Genomic DNA, 25916 nt, shown 5'->3' with positions numbered 1-25916 from the left:
AGCCCATTTCATCTACTGTGGGATGGCAAAGGCATACAGGAGCGAGACTGACTCCCGCTCCTGGCACGTGCCATCCGTACATCTTTGATTGCTATGCAAGAAAGCAAAAACTTATGCGGAGGCCTTAGCCTCGTTCGCCTTGGCGGCCATGAGGTTGAGCGCGGAGCCTGCCTTGAACCACTCGATCTGGCCCTCGTTGAACGAGTGCGCGAGCGGGAGCTCCTCCTGCGACCCGTCAGAGTGCTTCAGACGGAGCGTGAGGTTCTTGCCGGGCGCAAAGGTCTCGAGGCCGAGGATGTCGACGCGGTCGTCGGGGCGGACCTTCTCGTAGTCGTCCGGGTTGGCGAACGTGAGGGCGAGCATGCCCTGCTTCTTGAGGTTGGTCTCGTGGATGCGGGCGAAGGAGCGGGTGATGATCGCGAGGCCGCCGAGGAAACGCGGCTCGAGCGCGGCGTGCTCGCGCGACGAACCCTCGCCGTAGTTGTGGTCACCAACGACGACCCACTTGATGCCGTGGTCGCGGTAGTAGGCCGCCGTCGCCGGCACCGCGCCGTACTCGCCCGTGATCTGGTTCTTAACCTTGTTCGCCTCGCCGTTCTCAGAGTTGATTGCGCCGATCAGGCAGTTTTGTGAGATGTTCTCGAGGTGGCCGCGGTACTTGAGCCAGGGGCCGCCGGCGGAGATGTGGTCGGTCGCTATAGGTGGAGCGGCGATTGAGCGATGATAATCACCAGAAGTCTAAGGAAAGATCAATACGTACTGCACTTGCCCTTGACCTTGATGAGGATCGGGAGGTCGGTCGGGGTCTTGCCATCCCAAGGCTTGAAGGGCTTAAGCAGCTGGAGACGGTCAGACTTGGGGTCAACAGCGACCTGGACGGAAGCACGGTCGGAAGGAGGGGCCTGGAAGGTGTTCTGTCCGGGGTCGTAGCCCTTGGGCGGGAGCTCAAGGCCGTTGGGGTCGTCAAACTTGAACTTCTTGCCGTCGGCGCCGGTGAGCTCGTCAGTGAGGGGGTTGAAGCGGAGGTCGCCGGCAAACGCAAACGCAGTGACGATGTCGGGGGAGGCGACGAAGGCGTGCGTGGCGGGATTTGCGTCGTTACGGCCGGTGAAGTTACGGTTGTACGAGGTGATGATCGAGTTCTTCTCGCCCTTCTTCACGTCCTTGCGGTCCCATTGACCGATGCAGGGCCCGCAAGCGTTTGCCAAGACGAGACCACCAACCTCCTCGAGGGCGGCCATCTGACCGTCACGCTCGATGGTAGCGCGGACCTGCTCGGAACCGGGGGTGACAGTGAACTTGGACTTGGTGGTGAGACCGTGGGAGGACGCCTGCCTGGCGATGGAAGCGGCGCGGGACATGTCCTCGTACGACGAGTTGGTGCAAGAACCAATGAGAGCGACCTTGAGCTCGGCTGGCCAGTTGTTCTTGATGACCTCATCCTTGAACTTGGAGACGGGAGTAGCAAGATCCGGGGTGAAGGGGCCGTTGATGTGGGGTTCGAGCTCGTTGAGGTCAATGGTGATCTGCTGGTCGTACTCGACACCCTTGTCCGCGACGAGGTTGTGCGAGAAGCGCTGAGCGTATTCGCCAATGTCCGCGCGCTTGGTGGCCGTGAGGTAGTCCTGCATGCGGTGGTTGAAGGGGAAGATCGACGTGGTCGCACCAATCTCAGCACCCATGTTGCAGATGGTCGCCATACCCGTGCAGGACAACGAATTAACACCCTCGCCGTAGTACTCAACAATTGCGCCAGTGCCGCCCTTGACCGTGAGGATGCCAGCAACCTTGAGGATGACGTCTACGGGAAGGTCAGATGGTCGGTCCATACTGGTGACAAGACAACGTACCCTTAGGTGTAGTCCAGCCACTGATCTTGCCCTTAAGTTCAACACCGATGGTCTTCGGGCACTTCAGTTCCCAAGGAAGTCCAGCCATAACGTCGACCGCGTCCGCGCCACCGACACCGACAGCGGCCATACCGAGACCACCGGCGTTGGGGGTGTGCGAGTCCGTACCGATCATGAGACCACCGGGGAAGGCATAGTTCTCGAGGATGATTTGGTGGATGATTCCAGAACCGGGTTTCCAGAAACCGAGACCGTACTGAAGTACATCGTAAGGGATGATGAAATGAGCCTGTGACAGTTTGCTCACCTTAGCCGTAGCCGTGGCAAGGAAGTCGTAGACCTCCTTGTTGATGTCGATCGCGCGAGCAAGATCCTTCACACCGCCGATCTGCGCCTCGATAAGATGGTCACAGTGGACGGTAGTTGGGACCGCCGCTGTGTCCATGCCAGCCGACATGAACTGGAGGAGCGCCATCTGAAATGGAAGGCGGAATATGACGTCAGAAGGCGAATCACAAAGATAGCGACCGGACTAACCTGAGCCGTAGCGTCCTGGCACGCAACACGCTGCTCGAGGTGTTAGACACGCATATATCTGCGCAAGCTGCTGCATACGCACGTCAGGGCGAAGCTTGAGGTAGCTGGTGCCACGGACGATGTCCTGGCCATGGGGATCGTCAAGATGCCCGTACAGGATCTTCTCCGAGAGCGTCAGAGGGCGGTTGAGCCTGTTGCAGTTAGTACGAACGCACACAGTAGAAGCCGTGCTCGCGCTTACCTGCTACGAACAATGGCGAGGTTGTCCTCGATGCGCTGGTAGTTGATGTACGCTCCCTTCTCGAGGAGCGACATGGGCACTTTGGTGTCACCGATGCGTTCGGCGGCGGTGGCCATCCCGGCGGCCAGCCGCCGCACAGCGTGGGCGGTTCGCTGAGTGAGGTTGAACATCGTGTGCTCGACGAGGCGGGCTACGACGAGCTCGCGTTGGCAGACGACGATGGAGAGGAAGGGGGAAGAAAAGCGTTCGGAGTTCCCCGGCTCAACGCGCGGTGATGGAATCGCTGGCTCGCGTCCCGTGATAAAGGACTCGGTGCAGCCGGATGGCCAATGGGAGCACGGTGTTTACACCGCCGTCAATCCCCGCTGCAGCCAATCCGCTCGACGCCCGTCCCCGCCGGCCGCGCCGTCCGGGGAAACGCATATCCTTGGCCACTCCGCGCCGCTGCATTCCCGCCAGCGGAACGCGCCCTGCCGAGCCTCCCGAGCTCCCGTTGCCCGACCCTGCCGAGTCATTCAACGGAAACCCAGCTCGTCGCCGACTTCGCTAGGCTACTGACGTCGGTTTCGCCAGCTATGTACGACATCCGCTATACTTGCACGCCTTCGGGATGGATAGGACCCAGGCCACTTCTCGGGGAGACCGCGGCGGTACGGCCGGGAGAGTGTGATGCTGCCGGATCTCCCTCTCGACTCCCGACGCTGCCGTCGCTCAACATGCGGGCTCGATGACCAGCGATGACCTGTTGGCCTTGCGTCTCCTCCTCATGGACTTCATGGACCATGGAATGTGTCCTGTGTTGCGTGATGCCCGCTATCCGACTTTTCTTGAACCATCGAGCGTCCTTATGGCTTCTACGGTGCGTGACACCTCGGTGGATCAAAACAAATGCCAGACGTCTCTATCCGCCTCAATAATCGCATACTCGGACTAGTGTCTCCCCTTCTGGCTTGGCGTGGACCCACTAAAGTGCTGTCACTTCGACCGATCCTGCACGGAAGGTTCGCAAGTCGCGGTTTTCCGTTCCCGTGAGCGGCCTGGAACGAGTTTCTGCTTTCAGCACCCAAAGTACGAGCATTCATCCAAGCCCGACGACATCAATTGCGACTTGAAATCGCGAGTATAACCTGACACGGTTGAGGTATGTAGGAAGCCGGGAAACATGTGGCACTCTCAAGCTCTCGTGCCCAACTCGCGGAGCATGCGCGACCGCGGGAAGTACTTGAGCTTCAGATTGTGCGGGCCGAGTATGTGGGACCAACTTTCTTCGGCGGGTCCGTCAAGGAATACGTATTTGCCGTGTAATCCAATTCAAATACATCATCGTGATATGGATACAACCTCGGGGTGATGGTTTCGATGACGGATACTGCATGCTATGCCCCATCTATATCAACAGAATGCCTGGGCATCGTAAGGATATTGGTATCCCGGCTGGGACCCTGGTATCAGGAAGGGGGGTGTACCGTAAGGAGCTTGGTGCCCGGCAAGGGGCGTACTATAAGGACCTTGGTTTCCGGAGGGGATATACTATGAAGATCTTGGTATCAAGGGTTGGGTGTGCTACGAGGACCCGGGTATCCAGGATGGGATGTCATAGTCTCCAATTCGTCTGACCGGTCTTCTTCCTCCAAGACCAATGCTATCACACGGTCTTCCACGGAGATCATCATCGACCAGATGGCTCTGATGTACGATATCATGACAAGGCACACCGGTAACAACGCAAGGAACTATACCATGACGATATCTTTGGTCAGCGTTCACATCGAGAAGGCGTGTTACGGAGTGGCTGTTTCTTACCTGTCCGAACGAGAATGTGATGTGCCGATCTGGGATACCCTTGATATAAATCTCCATCGCCGTAATCCAAACTACGTAGCATGTGTAGATCACAGTCGCGACTGGTGCTTGAGCGATCATTAGTTGTATAGCATAGGTTAACGCTGGATGGGATGTAGAGGTATTCCTTTAAATGGTAAAAGAGACACAAGTGTCAATACCCGTCGCTGTCCGAATGGCTCTGATAGCTCGCCTGAATCGTTTGTAGATGAGAGTCTGGACGCAACCACCAACAACCAGGCCCACGGGAGTGATACAGGTGATGATGCTAGGTGTTATTGAGGCGATATTGCAAGAAGGTTGGGAGAATTTGATGGCATGAGGGTGGCCAAGTCCTATGGCTGCGACGGTGGCCCAAAGTGTTGCCACCACAGCTGTTATGAATGGAATGGAGTATTGTGTGAGACGTTTCATATGTTTTCCGATGCTTCGAAAAGGCATGTCACGACGGATCGACGATACGGAGAGCGAACTGTGATAATCTGTTGTGTTCGCCGTTTCCTCACTGGAATGCTGTCGCTGGCCCTGGGCATCTCCACCATTGAAGCTCGCACGTCTATCACAGGGAAGGAATGTCTGAAGCCCCCAGCGATTGAAGTATTCTGCAACGCTCTCCGAATACCCAATCGAGTAGATGATTAGCTGCCATGTCATCGGGGATCCACACAAAAGAGCCAAGATGATGACGTGCAATTGCGTGAGCTCTCCTTTGAGTAAAGCAATGAGTCCCGCGAGAACTTGACAGCCGATTAAGGCAAGGTGCCCTTTGATTGCTATAAATATATCATCATGAGCACAGGAAGTGGTGAGATGGACACGGCTTACCGTCCTCGGTGTCTTCTTTCTTATTCGAGTAAAATATCAGGTAGCCTGCGGAAGCAAGTGTGCACAAGTAAGAGCCAAATACTGGATCAGGTACTGTGAGCCCACTGGTGTACAGTGCCGTTATATAGGCTATAAAACGGTGTGGTGCATCAAAGACAGTGAATACAAAATGATTGCGATAAACATACTCGCGATGCGAACGAATAGCCCTTTTAGCACAGATGTCAGTAATGCAATCCACGGTTGCAGAGTAGACAATGCTTACCTGCAATGTCAGGATTAGGACACACACCGAAAGGGCAGCCATCGTCGGGCTAAGTGTACGCAGCAATACTTGTTAGCCTTCTTCAGCTGCTGATGTCATTAAGGACAATTCAACACACAGGTGGGCTCAGGCAGTACGCGGCTACGAAGTTCGACCACGACGACATCTCTGATAGGGTGTTTCGGGCAGTCGATGAAAGGTTTAGGAAGGAGATGAGGCTGTCGGTGACGAGACCGCCGGTACAGTTGTTGGCAGTGAGTGGCAATTTCGGGTGCGCGTTGTGGAACTCTGCTAGGCAGGCCATGAGAGCAGGGCCGGAAGCGTTTGCGCTTGAGGTCATATTAGAACTCAAGGAGCGACAATAAAATGGTCGAAGGCTTGTGGGGACCGTCTTATATGGCGTATGGGACCACAGGGGAGAATTTCGCCCGACGAAACGTGTGGACCACGATGACAACCATCGTATTGACTGCACAAGATCGGAGATGCGCGTAGACAAAGCGTAGCAATGCAATTATAGCCGCAAGTTGGCGAATCTATGTCCCAGCTTGCCCTAGAAGCCCCTGAAACACGAGTATGCGCGGAAAATGCGGCAAAAACACGAACCCTGCAGGGTCTAACCAACTGGAGATAGAGCCGAGTTTCCTCTTGCGTGCAGAGTAGCTCATAGTGGTGCGGTGTATGTCAACGAAGGTGTCACAAGAAGTCGGAGAAAAAAGATCCGATCATTGACTCGGATACGCGCGCATTTGGTGGAGTCTGAGTGCTAGACCGCAACCTTCTGAAGAGCGCGGTCACAACCAGAGTATTTCATTACAAAATACGTTTGTACATTTTTCTTTATGAAATTCCATATCAATTGTTAAAGTCCCCGTCAAAATTAGATCTTTACTTGAAGTAGAGAAATAGCAATATATCTATATATGGTAGGTTACCTACCAAATCTCAGATGGAAAAGCACGATGCATGCATGACTCTAGATTGATGATGGCAGCCGAACGACTCAGGAAGTAAGCGCTGAAGGTAGGTCGGTGCTGCAGGTTTGGTCGTGGGTCGGAGGAGGGGGTCGGAGGCGTAAACACCGTGTAACATCATCGTCACGCTATACCTTACTCACCGATTCATATACTGTACTTTTACGACCGTAAGTTCGTCCCGCGTCCCCGGGGCACCCGAACCGAACTTATTGTCCCCTGTCCCCTGGCACTCCGAACCTCCGGGACACCTTATATCTGACCGTGAGAGTCTCAAATCTGACCGTGTGATCAAAAAATCTGACCTCGTAAGCACGTGTCCCCCGGGCAGGCTGCGGATGAACTTCCCACGGCCCCGAACTTGGGGGGTGTCCCCTGTCCCCCTCCGACCTGGCCGAACTTACGGTCGTAAAAGTACAGTATGTCAACGGCGAACCGTTGGCGACCAAATGAAGTGTTCGCAACAAACACATGCCAAGCTCTTTCTGGAACTGCTATGACAAATCTGAGCCTCTGAGGGTATAAAGCGGTAAAGGCAACACGCGACGCGAGAGAATGCTTCTCTCCCTGCAATCCCGCCCGATTCATCGCAGCTCGTCTTCCGGAGCTCGACCCCGGACCATTCAGCAGCTAGTGAGCTACGTTGATTGTATACCTTTAGCATATGACTTACGTCGGATAGAAGTGGGGTTATATGGAACCGCCTTACGAATCTCATAACAGTGCTGTGGAAGGCAAAAAACTCGCCCACATCCAGACCCTCCCTACCGAACTGCTGATTCGCATCTTTTGCTTCGCCATCTGGTCCAACTCGCCTTGGGACTCTGATATTCCTTTCCTTGGCTCGATAACACGAGTCTGTCATCGCTGGAAAGATATAGCCTGGGATGTCCCAGCTCTGTGGACCAAATTCGACCTGTCTGATGTCCGTGCTACCGAATTCATGCTGGAGTACTCCAAAGACCTTCGCATCGTTTTGTGCGCAAATGGAGGGAATGGGGAGGTGGTTTTTGCTGCCGCGATGCATGTGTTACAGACGATATCCGACGTGGCTCGAGTGGAAGCCCTCTACCTCAGAGCCGTGCCGAGAGTGGCCACTCGCATTTTATCATCGATGGTAGCAGCGAACGTCCGGAATATTGAAACGCTCATGATCTCTGTCGTGCGGGGAAGCGTGCGGCATTGGGATTTCGAGCTTCCAAGCATCATGTTCTCGTCCATTCGGATGTACCATGTCTCAGGCTTGGAATTCTCCTCTACGGAACCTTTCTCCTTCCACAATCTCGAGGAGCTATCGATCGAAGGCCGACATCTCTGCGCCTCGAGCAAACTGTGCGATATGCTCAGTCACATGTCAAATCTGCAACGCCTTTATCTTCGCAATGCCGCGAACGCTCCACCCCCTCCTCAACGCTATCGCTCACATATATCCCTCCCTAATCTCCGAATCCTGGACGTTGTCGACGACATTCGCGTGTGTGACTATATCTCTGCGGCCGTTCAGATGCCCTGTACTGCTTCAGCTGCGTATTCTTTCCACATCAGCGCCAATCGTGCAACAGATCTCCAGTATCCCGCCCATTTCTCATCCATCGTGACGTCCGTTGATGATCGCTTCAAGAATGCCCCTCGGAAATACTGCACTCTCAAGATCTCGGACGAATGCATTCTGTTGCAGTGGTACGACGCCTCTCAAGCAGAAGTGGATTGGCCGATGAAGAAAGTCGATGCCCCAATCGCCAGCGTATCCATGTATGATGGCGCCGTCTCGTTCTGGAAAAGCGTGCTATGGATCACTCCGGACTTCTGCGGAGCGTTCGACCTTCTGACCATCAACGAGTTGATTCTTGAATGCCCCGATGACACAGCTTTCGACGACGTCGCTTCTCCCACAAAGGACTCGCTCCTTACTATCTTGCAGGCGTTGCCTGCGATCCCTCTGGTTCGGGCGTCTGGTTTCTATGCACGGATTCTATGCACAGTCCTAGGCTCGGAATCTCCTGTAGAGCGACTTCCCTTCAACCATATCCATCTCACCCACAGTCCTCTATTGACTCGCTCGGACCTGCTCATCTTCCAAAAGTACCTGCTTGACCGTTCGACGCAGGGTCGGAGGGTAGATAGGGTGTTTATACGTCGCTGCGGCGGCGTTCAGCCCACGGACGTGCGTGTCCTCCGTCATGCTGCGTCGGAGCTACGCATCGTCGACTGTTTCGAAGACTCAGACTAGGAAGGCTTCAAAGGTAAGGTGTGGGCTTCTTCATCATCGCGACGTGACGTTTCGCTCATAAGTTTTGATATAGGCCCATCATCAAGAACGTTGACCATGTACAACGCAGTAAACGCGGTCAAATATATGTGCATGATCTATTGAGACGAGTGGAGGAGGGTACTAATCATGTCCTTCAATTTAAGATGTCAGCTGCACTATTACCCCGCAGCTGCTGCGGCAGCGCGACGACGAGACCTCGCCGTCCACTCCATTATGATGAACGAGAGAAGGACGAGCTCCAAGATGGGCAGAACCTCTGGCTGCACATCTAACCCAAGGTCTCCGTTTGACAGCAAACCTCGCCGCTTACGGTGCTACTGCGCAACGGTCATACGCGACTGGGTATCGACCAGCTGATAGCGGGTCGACATCGTAGATTGACCAGTTTCCGTCGATACCTGAACATTGCACGCAATGCTCACCCTCATGGTACGCCCATCTTGCTCCCACATGTAGTAAGTCCGTTCGGCGCTCGGAAAGTCCTCGGCCTGTGGCCCCAAAACAGTCAGCATACTCGCAAGAGAGACTTGTTGAATAGGCACTGGCCTCCCGAATATGCCCTAACTTTTCTGAGCCACGAGTCCACGTCCCAGCAAGCATCGCGGTATGTGACTTGCGTGCTGCTGAACGCATGCCACTCGATCGTAGCGACCACGCCAGCTTGTCCCGCACGTATGGTCGTTGTTGCTCGACCGATATTCCGAGAGGTTGACACGTCGAAGAGTGGCGTGCCCGTAGCACCGTCGAGAATCATGGAGTCGCGCGGAGAATCCGACACGAAGTGGACGTTCATTTTTTTCTTTGGTGGTGTTGCGAGTTTCGATAGTTTCGATAGAGGAGGCTTCATGAGTTGTTGTGTGTGATGCCATTATCGTTGGACATACTTATAGGCGTGGCGAGGATGAATTGGAAGAACACGCCGACTTCTCTCGACAAAGGTATGCCACGCCCGTTACCCTGTAATAACGTCGGCTATGAGAGATGCGCTGCTATGACGACATCTTAAACGCCTGGCTCATTATCAGGTCACTGCGGAGGTTACTGCGCCTTGTTACTGCGCCAAAGTACCGTTCTTATCGACATTCAAGTCAAATCCACAGATTATACTTTTAATGAATATACCTCACAACTACACAAAGAACAGAATCTAAGTATACATCGTGTATCATATCACACGTTCATGCCTTCGACACCGCATGCGATTCATGCATGCTCCTCTCCTGCTCGTGCTTCGCTACCTGCGCCTCCTTCAGTTTCTTAAAGTGCTTCTCCTCCTCCCACACGAACGGACTGTCGCTCGCGAACAACAGGTCCATCTCCTCTAATGTCCTGTTCGCTGTCTCAGGGTAAAACGCGTACACTATCGGAATCGTGAGGAAGTTGACGGCGCCGAAGATGTGGAGCGTGTTCTCGCCGATGGAGGAAAACATGACCGGGTTGAGGAGCGTGAGCCATCCGTTGCCGATCGACCAGCCGACGACGCCCCACGCGTTACCCTTCGCGCGCACCTCGAGAGGGAAGGTCTCGGTCGGGTACACCCACGGGATCGTGAGCCAGGTCGCGCCGAAGATGGCGGTGTAGAGGAAGACGAAGAAGGCGGCCGCGCCGCCGTATTGTGACGCCTTTGCCGGGTTGTCCTTCAGCAGACGCGCGAACGCGCCGGCGAGAATGAGGGAGATGCCTTGGCCCACAGCGCCCCTGTGATATACTTTATCAGCCACCGCCTCATTACCGGCTTGCGAAAAGACAACTCACCACCACAGGCCCACGCGACGGCCCCAGCGGTCAATGGTGACCACGGCCATCAACGTTGCGAGCATGTATGTGACGTCGTTAAGACCTGAAAGCCATTGCGATTTACGAGCGTCGTATCCCGCCTCGGCAAAGATAGTAGGCGCGTATACGGTGATGGCCGCGATTCCGACCCATTCTTGAAAGATCTGCAGCCATATAGACAACTGCACACGACGCGCGACGTGCAAGTCACCAGATCCTAAGGAACATAGTCAGTCAGAGCACATCCAACCTTCTCATAGCCTGATACTCACCGATGCCCCAGAACATGGCCCAATACGTGTTCCGCGACGCGTGCGCATGCTCGAGGTCGACAACCTCCACGATATCAGTGTACTCAGACACGACCTTCTTGTCTTCAAGATTGCCATCCTCAGACCGAAGCATGCCCAAGACCTGTTTCGCCTCGTCGAGCCGCCCGGCCTTGACGAGCCACCGGGGACTTTCAGGCATCAGGCGTAAGCACGCCATGAAGGCGAGCACGGGGATGATTTGGAAGGCGATGGGGAACCTCCAGCGAACTTGCGACCTGCCGTCTCCGACAAAGCCAAGTCCAAATTCGAGCCAATACGCTAGACAGTAGATGCGAGTCAGCAAGTCGTGGTCAATTGTTGAGGTGAACGAAATGAGTACTGACCGACAACGACGCCAAAGATGTTCAGCGTGAACTCCATCGCGATGAACGCGCCACGGGACGTATGCGTCGCCACCTCCGCCGACCATACGGGCACGATCGCATTCAGAATGCCCGTGCCAATACCGTTGATGATGCGCGCGCAGAGCATCCATGAGATGTTCTGCGCCGAGCACTGCAGAGTGGCGCCGAGGAGGACCCAGAGGCCGCCAATGAACATCGACTTGATCCGGCCCAGTCGGTCGCCCAATACGCCGCCCATGAGGCAGCCGACGAGGGTGCCTAAGTAGTATATGCTGACGATGCCGCCTTGGCGAGTAGGGTGGGTGATTGTGGCGACATAGCCTTGTGAAGGGCCTTCGTAGCTTGAGTGCAAAGTCGGTAAGCGGAACGATGTGAGGATGCGTGACTGCGAGACACGTACGTGGAGTATCCAAGCTTCATAACCTCGACGTAATCTGGGGAGGTGTTTACACCTCCCATCATTCCCTGGTCATAACCGAAGCTGAACGAGTCTTCCGTCAGCGTCATGCAGAATCCCTTGAGAACAACTACCCACAAGAAGATGGCGAGGCCAGCCACGAAGTTGATTGTGCGATATAATCGTCGTCCCGTTGCGGGTGCCATCGTTGCAAAGTCGTCGATGAGGAGGAGGGGAACGGGGAAAAGTCGGATGACGAGGTTCGTCGGAGAGTTATTCGCGTCTTTTATATCTGAAAATTCCTGGCCATCTTACACCCATCGCGACACGCGAGACGCAGGAAAGCTAGGGGTACGAAACGGAACCCGGGCCCGGTTTCCGGGGGGTTCCGAGCGTTGAAGACGAGCGAGGGCGCGAGATGCGGGGAAGGCAGGAGAGACCAGGAGAAACCGCTCATCCGGAGCCCCGGGCCGGGGTTGCCCTACGGCTTCCCCGCGCCGACCCCGCTTTCGTCCGAGCGAACGATTCAGTCGTTCGTGTCAGGAGATGTCTTAGTGCGTTTTCTCAGAGGAACATTACGAGAAACATGACGCTTCGCTCGGTGTCCAAGGAAAGCTTAGAGGGCCTCGTAATGCAGAATGAACGACGACAGAATCAAAGGTACTCAACTCCACCCCCGCCCTGCAGCGCCGGGATAAACGGTTCTGCAGAGCGTCCTCAGGAACGAGTGCCCCTATGATGACATCTTTGCTCCTATCTCGCTCGGGTAGATCGTGAAGATCATTAGTGATGTGAGGGTCCATGTGACGTGAACCTCGAGGCATAGTGGATCAAAATGACTCCTGGATCGTCCTCGCTCGGATGTCAGCGCTGGCCGGCCAACGAGTAAATGTGAGTCAGCCTCGCGGGACGACGAGAGCCCCAACTCATGGGTAACGAACGCAGTCGAAGAGAAACAACACCATTGGAGTCATATGTACATTTGATGTACATGCATCACTCAGACGACATAAACTGTCAACAGGGAACTCACCGCAGGTTGATAAGCGATTCAAACATAACCTACTAACGATTCGAAGTTGATTCGAAGGCAGATCGCCAACAGATCGCTGTACGAATCTGTGCTCCGGCTGCCGGCATGCTTACTCAACAAATCACTCCCCCGGTGCCGACTTGACGCTAACCGTGCCTTGTCGGAGATCCTCCATCAATCGCCACGACCCGCATAAGCAACCCAATGACCCGATGAAGGCGTAGAGGCTGGAACAGTCCTTCGATCCGAAGCACATCACATTCACGGCTGGGAGGCAAGAGGGAAAATACTCACGTCTACGGGCTCATGCATCCGACTCACCGCCGTCGTCCGACCTTTTGCTGCACCCACAGTGATCCAGCCAGTGGCTGATCTGCCATACCGAGTCCCATACCCTTGCTCGATTCTTCATGTTCGAGCTCTGTCTGCAGTCGTTGTAGTACCTCCTCCAGTCAACCGCCGCCCTGCGCTCCGGAGACCCCATCGCCTGCCTCACAACGTCCGCGCTGCTCGTCCAGTCCGCGTCCGTCGGTGCGTAATGGAACTCCTTCACGCGCGGTAGCCAGATGTGGCGCTGCGCGAGCTGGCAGCGCAGGAAGTCGCGCCAGGCCCGGGACGTGCGCTCGAGCGCACGTAACCCCGGGCCATCGAGGTCCGCAACGATACTCAGCACGACGTCCGCGGGAAAGTGGGAGGACGACGGGAATAAGGAGGTGGGGGATATACCGGGCGTGTCTAGGGGGAGGTCGTGCACAGCGGGGAAGCAATCGGGGCGCTTGAGATGCACGACCCCGAATGCGGTCTCGTGCTCGTACTCCTGCCCGCACGCGTCGAGCCACTTCCATCCCTGTTCGTCTTCCATTTCGTAGCCGTACTTGAACGACCGGGACCAATTCCTCCAGATGTCGACTTGGCTCGGATTACCCGCGGCTTTTCTGGCGACCTTGGATTGGGCCAGATACGCCTTCGTGTCGTGATCATCGTCGTTCGGGTGAATTTCGGCCTGGCAGGCCCAGTGACATACAGGGCCTTGGTCGTCCCATAGATATTTGGCTGGATCCGCCTTCCCCTTCCCGGGGAACGCGTCTGGATGCGCTTCTTTTGCCCAGCACGCTGCGAGACGTATGCACAGCTCGTGAGCGAGAGGTTCGTCTGTGTTGTCGCAATTGTACCTCCCCGGCCCAAGGGGCGACTTCGTATCCACCGGCCTGTGGACGGGATCCATTTTGGCGACATCCGCCATGGGCACGTCGTCGTCGCTTTCCTCGTCTCCGCTCGCCGCACGGACGCAGTACGCGCCCCAGTCTGCACAGCTGTCAATCAGCACGCGGAGACTATGGACAGAACGAGCCTGGAGTAATTCGGCGAACCGTACTCTCCCGGAGGACTGAGACAATCCGCGTAGATCACCACCGATGAGTGGCTGAGCCAGAGCGCGTCGTCGTATATGACCCCGGGCAGCTCGTCGAACGTCACAAAATCGTTGAATTCTTCCTCTTCGTAGGTCAAGTTCTGACACGTTGGGCCGCCGCAGATGGTGCAGTACATGTTCGAGCCGCCCATGATTGTACCGATAGAAGGATCTTCCGAGTGATGTATGGAGCTTTGCCAGCTGGATTGAGGCAGCGTTCGTCGTATGTCCCGCGGAAATTGCTCGCCATGGTTGAGTACTTATACATAACAGCGGGCTAGGCACACAGGTCGTGGGCTCGTAGCGAGTCAGACGGTGAAACGTGGGAATGTCCGCCAAGCCCGTCTCCGACGGCGGACTTCCTATTTGGGGGACGCAAGACATGCTTCGTCTTGCGTTATGAGTCGCCCCTTAAATACGTTGAGAGCAGCAGCGCACGCATGGCAACTCTGCTACAGCTCCAAGTTCCTGGCTAGCATATATACCATCAGGTCACGGAAAGGTCAGAGCCTACGTCGATGCCAAGTACGTAAGTACTCGAGTTCAAACTCGTCCTGTTTCCGCTCCCTGTCCGAATAGTGATAAAACGAGTCATACGGCAATATTGGAGGAATTGCTTGCCGCCATGCGGATTGACCAGGACCCTTCAGGCTCTTCCTACGCCTGATGCCTCGTGTTTACTAAATATGCATTAGACCGTTCGCCTTTTCTTTCGCATTGGCCTCTTCACTACCCCGAGTTGCGCCAGAGAGATGAATAAAAAACCGAAATTCTGGGGCCTTTGTTCTTACGCCCGAGGAACAGAGACTTATAACTCTCGGGAACACAGCGTGAAGCACGTGTCATCGATGGAATTGCCCGCTGCCAGAACGCGATGCATCCACGTACCGTACGTGCGACGCGCATTTCCGTCCAGATGAGAGACAAAGCGAAGAGCTTCACTTCATCACTAAAGAGTATTTCGTACCTCTTCCATCATACTTAGGGAGCTTAGTGACTGGTGTACGAGGGTATCCGGAAGGTCCCGCGGTCATCTGCGCCATCGCATCGGCAGGGAAGGCTATTTTCGGCTCCTGGTCCCGTTGCCGGTGGCTGTAATCCTCGGCTTGCACGACGGTTGCGACCTCCGCAATTGCGTTTGTGCTTGAGGCGTGCGATGTGGATCTAATCTGCTCCAAGAGGTCGACTTTACCATTAGATGTCCTTGTTTGCGTCTGTATCCTTCAGCTTTCGCTCAGGCTGCTATAAAGCCCACCGCCTGTCGCTCATATGGTCATCCAAACGAGCCATGTCTACCGTGCATCACGTCGCAGCGACCGGATTCGGCGCAGGAACCAACGAGCTCTATGATCGGTTTGTCACCGCTCTCGGCTCTCGGTTTATACGGTCACTGTGACTGATACACTCCCAGGGCGCGTCCTTCGTACCAGCCACAAGTCTTGCAATACATCCGCGACCAGATCTCGTCGCCTGGTTCTCTGAACCTCGTAGAGCACGTGTCTCCACCCTCTATTGCCAATGATCTTTGCATCTGACCGTACGGTGATACAGGATCGGCAGTGGTACAGGCATATTCACCCGTGCTCTCCTCGCTCACCCGGCATGGTCTTCGGCCCTCGGCGCTCTGCGCGCCATCGAGCCCAGCTCTGGTATGCGTGACCAGTTCAACAAGACCGTGCACGACCCCCGGATCTCCTGCCGCGACGGCACGTTCGACACGACCGCCGTCGAAGACGGCTGGGCGGACGCGGTCGTCATCGCCCAGGCCTTCCACTGGTGCCCGGACTACAACGCCGCCTCTGCCGAGTTCGCCAGGATCCTCAAGCCGGGAGGCGCGGTGTTCCTCGTGTGGAACCTGGAGGATCGGGAGAAGGCGCGCTGGGTGGCGGAGCTGAGAGACGCGTATGAACAACACGAGGGCGGCACCCCGCAGTTCCGCCTCGGCCTCTGGCGCGCCACGTTCGATACTCCCAACTATATCCAGTACTTCGAGAAACCTGTCGAACAGACCTGGTACGCTCTATCCCATCTTTTCCAACTCGGAGGGAAACGGTGCCCTGACATTTTGACGGCCAGGGAACACGCCATCACAAGCACGGAGGACAGTGTGGTCGACCGTGTATGCTCCAAGTCATACATCGCGATCCTTCCCGAAGACGTGCGTGCACTCTCGTTGCGATCCAGAAAAGTACTGACGGGTGTTACAGGAGAAGAATAAAGTCAAAGATACCGTTCGAGAGATCGTTCGCAAGGGAGAGGAGAAGGTGTGGATTGACAAGGATGCCGGCATCTTCGAGTTTCCCTATCAGACCCTGGTCGTCCTCGCGCGGAAGAAACAAAGGCGAAAGCCAACTGTATACCCTCTATCACGCCAAGCTGACTACGAACCATTGGAGTAATCCAGCGTATGCATGCATCAACGGCTACTCTGTGATATCGCAACGCTACATCACTATCTACAAACAAATATAGAATGTACTTGTGTGTTTGCGAGTCAGACACGCGGGAAGTCGTGGAGTATCACTTTCGCCCCCATGGCATCCTCCTGTGCTGCGGCCCCGCAATCAAACCATACCTCGTCTCCGACGCTCATGCCGGCACCCAAGGCGCCATCCTCGTCGATGCGTCAATCACCTTCTCCCACATCGCCAATGCTGTGCCGAACGCCCTCCTGGTCCACCCAATAGCTGGGCGTAAACATCACCCTCGCCGGTCACGGCACCCTCGCGCGTGCCTCGGTGCCGCTCGACGCGTCCAAGTTCGAAATTCCCTTCTCGCTGTCCGGCCAGCACGACCCCGCTGGACGTCACCTGCAGTGCGACTCTCGACAAGCAATCATTCATGGCATCCGCCAAGGTCCCCTTTATCCCGGACAACACCAATGGCAGCGTCACCAAGCTGGACATGCGCATAGGCGGGCTGCTCGCCGAGCCCGCAACGGGCGCGGACGAGCCTTACGCCCCCGTCTTCCCTGTCGGATTCTACACCTCCTTCGGCGGCTTCCTCGCAGACAACCTCACCGCGCCTCGACGAAATCAAAGCCGCAGGGGCACACCGTCGTACACCACATCCCGACATTCGACAATCTCACCGCCCTCGACGCCGTACGCGCATGCAGGAGCTCGGGCTCTACCTCATGTACGGGATGCGCTGGACGTACATGAACCTCACTGGCGTCACGGATGGGGTGAACCGGATCAAGAACAGACCGAACCGTACACCGGGGACGAGTCCGATGGGTGGGAGGACCCGCTGAACGCGACGCAGCTCGCGTACGTCACGATATACGGCCTCGACTCGGGCTGCCACCCCGTCAGCCTCGTGCTCAGCTGCCAGGACTCCTACTTCACGGAGTACTCTGCCGGTGCAGACATCGTGATGCAGGATATGTACATGTTGGGAACAATGTCACATTCAGCTCGCAAAGGGGCACGGTCTGCACCCCAGACGTACGTCTCTCAACCCCTTCCCTCCATCGCTGCTTGTGACACGTCAATAACTCCAGTACGGCGACTGCGGGTGCGATAACTGTAAGGGCGCCTTCGAAGACATCTCCGACTGGATGACTTCGACTCTCGCCAGCAGATCCTGGGCCGCGAACTCTCTCAGTCCGTCTGGACTGGTACCCCAAGCCTTCGGAAACGACACGTACTGGAAGCGGTACCCGACCGGAGCAGAGTACACCGTGTCCGCCGCGCTCACGATCAACCACGGCGTCGTCGCGTGGGGTCAGCCCGCGCCGGACGACCTGCTCGCTGCCGCGTCCGCGCTTGCCGCCGCGCTCGAGCCCGCCAAGGCGTTCATCCTCAGTCCCGAGGCGGAGTACGCGCAGAGCCCCACGGATCGCGTCGACGTCGCGTCGTGGACGGTCGGCTCGCGAGCGTTGCTCCTCGTCACGAACCTCAACTACGAGGCGAAGACGGTGCCTATTCCGGCGGCGCTCCGTGCGGCGGCGAGGGCTGGATTGAAGCAGGTGTTGGATACCGGGGCCAAGATCGTGGGGGAGAACATCGTGCTCGAGAGCGTAGGGACTGGCGCGTTCATACTCGGTCGGTAGTGTCTTACGTGGCGGGATTGAAAGTAGCGTAGTCCGTCAAATCCGAGTGAGGGGCGCAAGACTTGCGCGCCTTCTTGAACGAAGCAAATAATGAAGTGCACGAAGAGCGGTTGCTTTCCACTAGGAGATGACAAGCGACATGGATGTTTCATCATATGGTCATGATAGTCATAAATTCGTGATAGATATACAAACATCGATAACATTTCGTAAGGGCAACAGGATCAAAAAAATCCAAGAAAGTGCGGTTGTGGATAACAAGAGGGACGTCGGAGGGTACAGAGTAAACCGGCGTCATCGATGTCCTCTGAATCTCGGCCGTAGGACAGCATTGCGACAGCGTATAAGCGAAGCTTGATGAGAGCGATGCATTGGGGTAGACTCGTAAATAGCGCTGTACGAGACAAACACGAAAAGGTGCTGCAGATTACGATCTGTCAGTTAAACCAGCGATGGTCGACGGTGAGCCCCTACCAGAATTTAATTGTCCTCCAATCTCGCCCTCTTGGGCGCAGGGGTGTGAGAGCCGGTATTGGATCGTGTATTGGGGTCAGACACCACGTCGAACGGATCCGGTGGAGGATCCCCGTTATACCGCCGCGATGTGCGTCTTGCCTTCGGCCTGGGGGGGCTGATGTTGAATTCTGGAGCCGTCGTTCGCGAGCCATCGCCGACGCGCCCCTCGGATGCGGATGCCGGCTGGCTTTCTGCGCTAGAGCGAGCCGCATCAAGCGTTTGCGCCTCGAATTGCTGTTTGATACCTTTCAATTCCTCGTCGAAAAGTTTGAGAACTTGCGCGTGTATAACTCCCGGTGTAAGATCATTGTACGTCCTGTACGAGAAAACGAGCAATTTCCACCAACTCAGCACGAGCGGTTGCAAGCATATCAGGTCGGGATGGAAGGCTTTAACGATGTGGTTCTCCATGTGGTCAGGCATCAGAAACAGGGCAGCTTTGTTGTCCTTCAACACTGCCTCCTCCGACGAGTCGTATAAACAGTAAACGATGTTATGCAGAATCTTTTTCGCGACGTCGTCCTCGGGCGGATCCTTGAGCAGTTCGTCGCGCCATTGACCTTTACCTGTGCGTGTGAGGCAGAGGTAAACGAGAACCCAAAAGAAAGATTCGATGTCATGGATGACACCCTGTACGACGACGTAACGATTGAAGCCGGGGTGGTATGGTGCTCTGGCAGGAGAGATAAGTTCCCCGCTCATGACCGACTTTGTACCCTTCGTGAATGTGTGAGCTAAAAAAATGCCTGATCGCTGGTTTATGCATTACCGTGCGCATAAGACAATCTTCCGATCCATCGTCCGTATCAGGCCAGGAGCTCTGTCAGAGTCTCAATGCTGATGTGCTCTTCTGCAAATTCTGTACTCACATGTTCGGGACCAGGCACGGTGGTGATGTAGTCGGGTATCTGTATATAGGTTTAGCTCTCGTTCTCACACGTCTCAATGGGGCTAGATACATGCCTCCTCTGGCCAAAGCTCCGCGGCTTTCTCTAAGATATACTGCGCTTGGAGAGGCCGGTGGTACAGTAGCATTCTCGATGCGGTAGCATCCGTGATGCTGATGCCAACCTCCTCGAGTTCTTTAATTAGCAATGGTACCTTTTGTGTGATATCATTCCGCGGGGCAGGACAGTCAATCATTTTCTTGAATCCCTTCCCGTGATCAAGATCGACCAGGCACCCCGACTTAACGGGTGTAATGATGATATTTCCTGGGCTGATATCCCTATGCAGGACGCCACGGAACCACAGGTCTCTATGCCCTGCAAATGACAGTAAGCTCAGACCAGATTTGGCTTTGTACAAAGCGGAACGCACCTTCGATGGCATCGCGCATGGCGCTCACGAGAAGAGGGGCATTATTGAAACATTTAAGGACAAGACCACGCGTCGTCATAAGGGTGTACGTCCTGATCCGATTCTGCGGCGTGAAAGACCTCGAAACGGGAAAATTGCGACTGCTCACCACGGAAATATGGACACGTTTTGGTCGTCCACATTCACGTCGTTTGCAAGCTTCTTCTTTTTCTTCCGATTGTCGTCCTGTCCCGGTTCCGAATCCTTTGGTTTCGCCGTGATGCCTCGCCGGATCACGTTGAGAGTCTCGTCACGAGGATAAGCATCTCTGGACCCCTCAATATGTAGAACGGGAGACCCATCAGGTAGATTACTAGACCTCAGGTCAGCCTCCAGGTCGAGCGATTCATCGCGCCACATCCGCTTCAGGGCATACATCTGAGCCTATAGACAGTCAGCAACGGCACAGAAGACGGGAAGGAGTGACGGTGAGGCTCCCCACAATGCGTCGGTGTGGTTCTGGCGACGTCCTCAGGCAGCCAAGATGATCGAACGTGGCGAGGAATACGCTCGTCCTTGGAATTTCCAAGGACGAGCGTATTCCTCGCCACGTTCGTCGTGCTAGCCTCTGCACAGTCGCAATGGTATGTGCACTCTCCATCGAGCTTCGTGCACGACAAGAACTACATGGCGACGCAGCCCATCGTCCCTCCGGGCGCAACGTCCCCACCCCGCCGCGTGCTCCAGCCCTCTCCTCGCCCTGTGTTGCGGCCCCGCAATCAAACCATACCTCGTCTCCGACGTTCATGCCGGCACCCAAGGCGCCATCCTCGTCGATGCGTCAATCACCTTCTCCCACATCGCCAATGCTGTGCCGAACGCCCTCCTGGTCCACCCAATAGCTGGGCGTCACCCTCGCCGGTCACGGCACCCCCGCGCGTGCCTCGGTGCCCCTCAACGCGTCCAAGTTTCGAAATTCTCTTCTCGCTGTCCGGATTGAAAGCCAGCACCACCCCGCTGGACGTCACCTGCAGCGCAACTCTCGGCAAACAATCCTTCAAGGCGTCCGCCAAGGTCCCCTTTCTCCCGGACAACACCAATGGCAGCGTCACGAAGCTGGACATGCGCACGGGCGGGCTGCTCGCTAAACCCGCGACGGGCGCGGACGGGCCTTGCGCCCCCGTCTTCCCGATCGGGTTCTACACCTCCTTCGGCGGTTTCCTTGCAGACAACCTCACCGCGCTCGACGATATCAAAGCCGCGGGTTACACCGTCGTACACCCCATCCCGACGTTCGACAACCTCACCGCGCTCGACGTCGTCGTCACGCGCATGCAGGAGCTCGGTCTCTACCTCATGTACGACATGCGCTGGACGTACACGAACCTCACTGGCGTCACGGAGGAGGTGAACCGGATCAAAAACCGGCCGAATCTCTTACTGTGGTACACCGGGGACGAGCCCGACGGGTGGGAGGATCCGCAGAACGCGACCCAGCTCGCGTACGACACGATCTACGGCCTCGATTCGGGCTACCACCCCGTCAGCCTCGTGCTCAACTGCCAGGACTACTACTTCACGGAGTACTCTGCCGGCGCAGACATCGTGATGCAGGATGTGTACATGATCGGGAACTATGACACATTCAGCTCGCAATGGGGCACGGTCTGCACCCCAGACGTACGTCTCTCAATCCCTTCCCTCTATCGCTGCTTGTGACACGTCAATAACTTCAGAACGGCGACTGCGAGGGCGACAACTGCAAGGGTGTTTTCGAAGACGTCTCCGACCGGATAGACTCTTTCCACTCCCGCCAGTAGATCCTCGGCTGCGAACTTTCCCAACCGTCTGGACTGTGCCCCAAGCCTTCGGAAACGACACGTACTGGAAGCGGTACCCGACCGGAGCGGAGTATGCCGTCACGGTGTCCGCCGCGCTCGCGATCAACCACGGCGAGACGGGCGTCGTCGTGTGGGATCAGCCCGCGCCGAACGACCTACTCGCCGCCACGTCCGCGCTTGCCGCCGCGCTCGAGCCTGCCAAGGCGTTCATCCTCAGTCCCGATGCAGAGTACGCGCAGAGCGCCACGGTTCACGTCGACGTCGCGACGTGGACGGTCGGCTCACGAGCGTTGCTCCTCGCCACGAACCTCAACTACGAGGCGAAGGCAGCGCCTATCCCAGCGGCGCTCCGTGCGGAGGCGAGGGCTGGGTTGAACCAGGTGTTGGATACCAGGGCCAAGATCGTGGGGGAGAACACCTGGGGGAGAACACCTGGGGGAGAACACCGTGTAGGGACCGGTGCGTTCGTACTCGGTCGGTGGTGTCTTATGTGCGAGAACAAAACGATGTGCTGCTCTATCGATCTTAAATAAACACGCCACTTACGCGCTTCGACAAGAAAGGAACGTGCAAGAATGAAGAGCGTGAAGACCGTGGTTGCCTTCGGCGCTATTCAATGCCAAGCAACTCGAGCGTTCGGTTATATCGTCGTGATCGTCAATAGCTTCGTGAAAAGTACAAAAACATCGACAACAATCTATGAACACAAATCCAAGAAAGCATGATTGTAGATAACACGGGGATGTCGGGGGATCCAGTGGTACCACAGAGCAAACCGGCGTCGTCGACATCCGCTCAAATCTGGCCTAGGATGATAGCATTGCGATAGCGTACGAGCACAGCACTACGAGAGGGAAGCGCGGAGCGGAATCCATCATAGCGTCGGCGGCAACCTCGGATGTAGACCAGAAACGATAGATCGTCAGTTCAATGCGATCATTGCGCGTGCCTACCAGCAACTAATTATTATCCGACTTCGCCTTCTTGTGCGCAGGACTTTCAGACTCGGAGCTGCTTTTCGCATAGGCCGCAGGATCCAGTCTGAACCCTGTTCCAACAGGGTACGTTGGTGATTCGGGCTTTGCGGGCTTTGCTTTCGGGCGCTCCGGGCTCGGGTGGAATGGTTCAGGAGCGCCAGCCACGGCACGCGTCACCGGTTTGCCGAAGGCCACAATCTCTTCATTGAAAAGTCGGAGAACCTGCGAGTGTATGACGCCGGGCGTCCAAGGGTTGTAGGTCCGATACGAGAAGACAAGTAGCTTCCACCATTTCCGCACGAACGGTTTCAAGCATTCCATGCTCGGGTCAAAGTAGCGAATAATGTAGTCTTCCATGTCTGCAGGGTTCTCAAACAGTTCGGACTTGTTGGAGCGTAGTGTCTCGTCATCCGATGTGTCGAACAGGCAGTAGACGATGTTATGCAGAGTCTTCGCATACGCATCGCCTTGGGGGGGGTCCGACCGCAGTTCGTCGCGCAAGTGACCATCATCACGGCGCACGAGGCACATATAGATAAGAACCCAGAAAAAGGACTCGATGTCGTGTATGACATCTTGCTTGACGGGCCCAGCAGCACGTAGACCGACGTTTTGATACGGCCGCCCTTGAAGCAATAATTCAGCACTCATAAATGCCTTGGTTCCCTGAAAAGAATGTTTGGAATCATCAACGTTAACTGCCAGGATTCACCATACCGTGCGTACAAATCCTTCTTCCGTATCGGCATTCACGTCGGGCCAGCGCGCCTGTCAGAGTGTAGAGTTTCAATGGTGCTATGCGTCTCAGTGCATCCTGTACTCACGTCTGGCTCGAGCTCAGGTATGATAAAGTCTGGAATCTGCGTCTCCAGCGTCAGCCTCTATATGACGATCGTTCAGTCAGATTGGATACATACCACCGTCGGCCAAAATTGAGCCGCCGCTTTCAGGAAACAATATGCATCGCCGGGCCCAAAGCGAGTTAATAGTTTCATGGCGTCCGTCTCCTTGAAATCAATGTTAAAATCGTTTTTCATATCTTCAACGAGCAGGGCCGCCCTCTGAGAGATTGCGCCCCGTAGAGTGGGGGCCGAGATCATGTCGTCCTCGTACTTCTTCCCATGATCAAGATCAATCAAACAACCCGCTCTGCCCGCCTCGTCCTGCGATGTGATCAGAATGTTGCCGGGGCTGATGTCCCTGTGCAGAACGCCACGGAACCACAGGTCTTTGTGGCCTACGAATCATATTAGCAGCCATAAGGCTAAGCACATAGTGATGTCTGTCATACCTTGGATGGCGTCCCGCATGGCGTTCAGCAGCACAGGTACGCTCTTGAACCGCTTGAGTTCAGTACCCCGTGTCAACATCAAGGTGTATGTCCGGATACGGTTGCATGGGTTGTACGGTGATACGGTTTGAAAGTTGGTATGGTCTGTGATTGCGGTGTGAACGCGTTGATCAGCGGAGTTCGCGTCGCTCCGCTTCCTCTTGCCCCGCTTGGGCTGTTCTCCTATTTTCGTGGCGGCGTCCTGGACCGTTGTGTGTCCTCGAATCGCGCCGAGAGTCTCGTCACGGATGCCACCATCCAGATAAGCATCCCGGGACCATAAAATCTGTACGACAGGAGAATTGCCGAGGCCGCCTGGAACCATGTCAGCTTCGAAGCCGGCTTTGTCATCGCGCCACAGCCGCTTCAGCGCATATAACTAATTCCCGATGGCAGTCAGCAACAGGTAAACGGAAGGAATGGCACCTTACCTTTTCCGTATCCTTGATATTGTAGACGTCCCAAACCGTACTCCCGCTGCCGAACATAGCTGCCGAGCGCGCGAGGCTAAGGGCCTTCACCGTTTCAAACACCTCCACTTCACCCCCCTGCGATCGAACGGTGATTCGCCACTTCGTATCGTAGATGTCGCCGCCAAAGTCGGCTGGAAGGACGGTCGGATCCGAGGTACAAACAGCTTCGAGCTGGTTGTTCCGCGTTCGCAACAGCTTCATATCGGTGTCCCAGCCACTACGCAAGGCATCCATTCGATAGAAAGCCATGATGGTCCGAATAAACAAGAGCGGAGACTGCATAGATACGCATGAGGAGGCAGTCTAACGCAATGGAAAGGGACTCGCCTCGTGTATGTCGAACGCATGCTGCATTCCCACCAAACCGGACCTGTCGCACATCCACGCCGAAAGCTCCGTCCCGCAGAAAAGCAGACCAAGAACGAAGCGACGGTTAACTTGTTCGGAGAGAACCATGCGCATATAGTTCCCGAGCTGTGCGATGGCAGGCGCCACAGTATCGTCGTCGGATTTCTTCTTCACTTCTATCGGGGAGTGAACACGAGTCCAGTGAGGGGTTACCTAAGTATCATGGATCAGAACGAAATAATAACGAATATGACGGGATGGACGTACTTGTTGCTCCTGGTCCAGGTTTCGCTGTCCGATTGTGGCTAGGATGTCAGGGCGGAGCTTGGGGGCCGCTAGGTTGGGGGATATAGGAGATATATCCGCGCCATCCGTCCACAGCACACTCGTACGCGGTTCGTGACCTAGGGTTCGAAGTGTATCGCCTATCGCAGTGGCGGCATTGACGAAAGGCGCGTAAAGCTCCTGCTCCTGCGAGATCTCCAGTGGAAAGTCTTTCCAGAGCTTGATGTTCGTGTCGTAGTGTCCGGCGTCCTTCAACCTCTTATAGACCTCCGAAGCTAAGTCGACCTCATCATCGTTTGAGCCGAGAATGTCTTCAAGGAAATCAAGAGTGTCAATGGTGCAGGCACGACCTCCCACCTCGGCGAGAACCTTGGTAGTCATTTCACGGGCAGATGTGATGCCAGCCCTATGGTAAGTCTGGGAGGTGGTGGTGTTGTTTGGAGTGATATACTGGCGGGTCTTGGCGGCGAAACCCCCCTCGGCGGCTTTGTATGATGAAACCATAGGATAGGGTCTGCGGCAGATCGAATCGGGATTGTTCGGGATTCGGGTGAACACCGAGGGTGTCGCGGTCTCACTACTGGCAGACTTTAAACGGAGCTCAGCACACCACGTGATGAACGCTACACCGCGAATGCTACACAGCAAGAACATAGGGAGTCCACGGGGAGTCATGATTATCGACCGCGAC

At 55.7% G+C, this 25916-nt stretch overlaps 9 protein-coding genes across 9 annotated transcripts; 4 read left to right on the top strand and 5 right to left on the bottom strand.

The window, feature by feature from the left end:
• Window positions 1-111: 111 nt before the first annotated feature.
• Window positions 112-2744, bottom strand: PUNSTDRAFT_75110 (aconitate hydratase; the record flags this gene model as incomplete). The annotated part of the gene is made up of 7 exons (XM_007387486.1): window positions 112-695; window positions 761-1801; window positions 1851-2106; window positions 2158-2325; window positions 2388-2417; window positions 2470-2578; window positions 2629-2744. 7 exons carry the CDS (start codon window positions 2742-2744, stop codon window positions 112-114), a joined length of 2304 nt encoding a protein of 767 aa, XP_007387548.1.
• A 4484-nt stretch (window positions 2745-7228) lies between these two features.
• On the top strand, window positions 7229-8764 carry PUNSTDRAFT_137826 (uncharacterized protein; the record flags this gene model as incomplete). Its single annotated transcript, XM_007387485.1, has 1 exon — window positions 7229-8764. The coding sequence occupies one exon, from the start codon at window positions 7229-7231 to the stop codon at window positions 8762-8764; it is 1536 nt and encodes a 511-aa protein (XP_007387547.1).
• Window positions 8765-9904: 1140 nt separating this feature from the next.
• On the bottom strand, window positions 9905-11861 carry PUNSTDRAFT_107428 (general substrate transporter; the record flags this gene model as incomplete). The annotated part of the gene is made up of 6 exons (XM_007387484.1): window positions 9905-10504; window positions 10562-10799; window positions 10855-11172; window positions 11238-11599; window positions 11659-11739; window positions 11794-11861. 6 exons carry the CDS (start codon window positions 11859-11861, stop codon window positions 9985-9987), a joined length of 1587 nt encoding a protein of 528 aa, XP_007387546.1. The 3' UTR covers window positions 9905-9984.
• Window positions 11862-12809: 948 nt separating this feature from the next.
• PUNSTDRAFT_46988 (uncharacterized protein) lies at window positions 12810-14251 on the bottom strand (the record flags this gene model as incomplete). The annotated part of the gene is made up of 3 exons (XM_007387483.1): window positions 12810-12955; window positions 13010-13993; window positions 14059-14251. 3 exons carry the CDS (start codon window positions 14249-14251, stop codon window positions 12810-12812), a joined length of 1323 nt encoding a protein of 440 aa, XP_007387545.1.
• Window positions 14252-15223: 972 nt separating this feature from the next.
• Window positions 15224-16738, top strand: PUNSTDRAFT_55056 (S-adenosyl-L-methionine-dependent methyltransferase). The gene is made up of 5 exons (XM_007387482.1): window positions 15224-15452; window positions 15511-15591; window positions 15651-16112; window positions 16176-16257; window positions 16307-16738. Exons 1-5 carry the CDS (start codon window positions 15388-15390, stop codon window positions 16496-16498), a joined length of 882 nt encoding a protein of 293 aa, XP_007387544.1. The 5' UTR covers window positions 15224-15387; the 3' UTR covers window positions 16499-16738.
• Window positions 16739-16940: 202 nt separating this feature from the next.
• On the top strand, window positions 16941-18156 carry PUNSTDRAFT_137822 (uncharacterized protein; the record flags this gene model as incomplete). The annotated part of the gene is made up of 3 exons (XM_007387481.1): window positions 16941-17488; window positions 17527-17548; window positions 17605-18156. The coding sequence occupies 3 exons, from the start codon at window positions 16941-16943 to the stop codon at window positions 18154-18156; spliced, it is 1122 nt and encodes a 373-aa protein (XP_007387543.1).
• Window positions 18157-18636: 480 nt separating this feature from the next.
• PUNSTDRAFT_137821 (uncharacterized protein) lies at window positions 18637-20409 on the bottom strand (the record flags this gene model as incomplete). Its single annotated transcript, XM_007387480.1, has 6 exons — window positions 18637-19389; window positions 19442-19492; window positions 19542-19580; window positions 19774-19937; window positions 19993-20084; window positions 20141-20409. 6 exons carry the CDS (start codon window positions 20407-20409, stop codon window positions 18637-18639), a joined length of 1368 nt encoding a protein of 455 aa, XP_007387542.1.
• Window positions 20410-20658: 249 nt separating this feature from the next.
• PUNSTDRAFT_137820 (uncharacterized protein) lies at window positions 20659-22345 on the top strand (the record flags this gene model as incomplete). The annotated part of the gene is made up of 3 exons (XM_007387479.1): window positions 20659-21651; window positions 21708-21738; window positions 21789-22345. The coding sequence occupies 3 exons, from the start codon at window positions 20659-20661 to the stop codon at window positions 22343-22345; spliced, it is 1581 nt and encodes a 526-aa protein (XP_007387541.1).
• A 117-nt stretch (window positions 22346-22462) lies between these two features.
• PUNSTDRAFT_146039 (uncharacterized protein) lies at window positions 22463-25729 on the bottom strand (the record flags this gene model as incomplete). Its single annotated transcript, XM_007387478.1, has 8 exons — window positions 22463-23455; window positions 23507-23557; window positions 23614-23649; window positions 23707-24026; window positions 24081-24498; window positions 24551-24868; window positions 24920-25153; window positions 25208-25729. 8 exons carry the CDS (start codon window positions 25727-25729, stop codon window positions 22772-22774), a joined length of 2583 nt encoding a protein of 860 aa, XP_007387540.1. The 3' UTR covers window positions 22463-22771.
• Window positions 25730-25916: the final 187 nt, after the last annotated feature.

Source organism: Punctularia strigosozonata, assembly GCF_000264995.1.
Source record: "Punctularia strigosozonata HHB-11173 SS5 unplaced genomic scaffold PUNSTscaffold_14, whole genome shotgun sequence".
NCBI classification, from domain to species: Eukaryota; Fungi; Basidiomycota; class Agaricomycetes; order Corticiales; family Punctulariaceae; genus Punctularia; species Punctularia strigosozonata.
The sequence above is the reverse complement of the archived record's forward strand: the minus strand, read 5'-3'. Positions and strand labels throughout refer to the sequence as shown.

Excerpts from the sequence above, each read along its gene's own strand:
- PUNSTDRAFT_55056 (XM_007387482.1), top strand. The coding sequence starts at position 15,388 with ATGTCTACCGTGCATCACGTCGCAGCGACCGGATTCGGCGCAGGAACC. Across the intron at positions 15,453-15,510 it reads ACCAACGAGCTCTATGATCG|GGCGCGTCCTTCGTACCAGC; the intron begins GTTTGTCACCGC and ends ATACACTCCCAG. Across the intron at positions 16,258-16,306 it reads TCGCGATCCTTCCCGAAGAC|GAGAAGAATAAAGTCAAAGA; the intron begins GTGCGTGCACTC and ends CGGGTGTTACAG.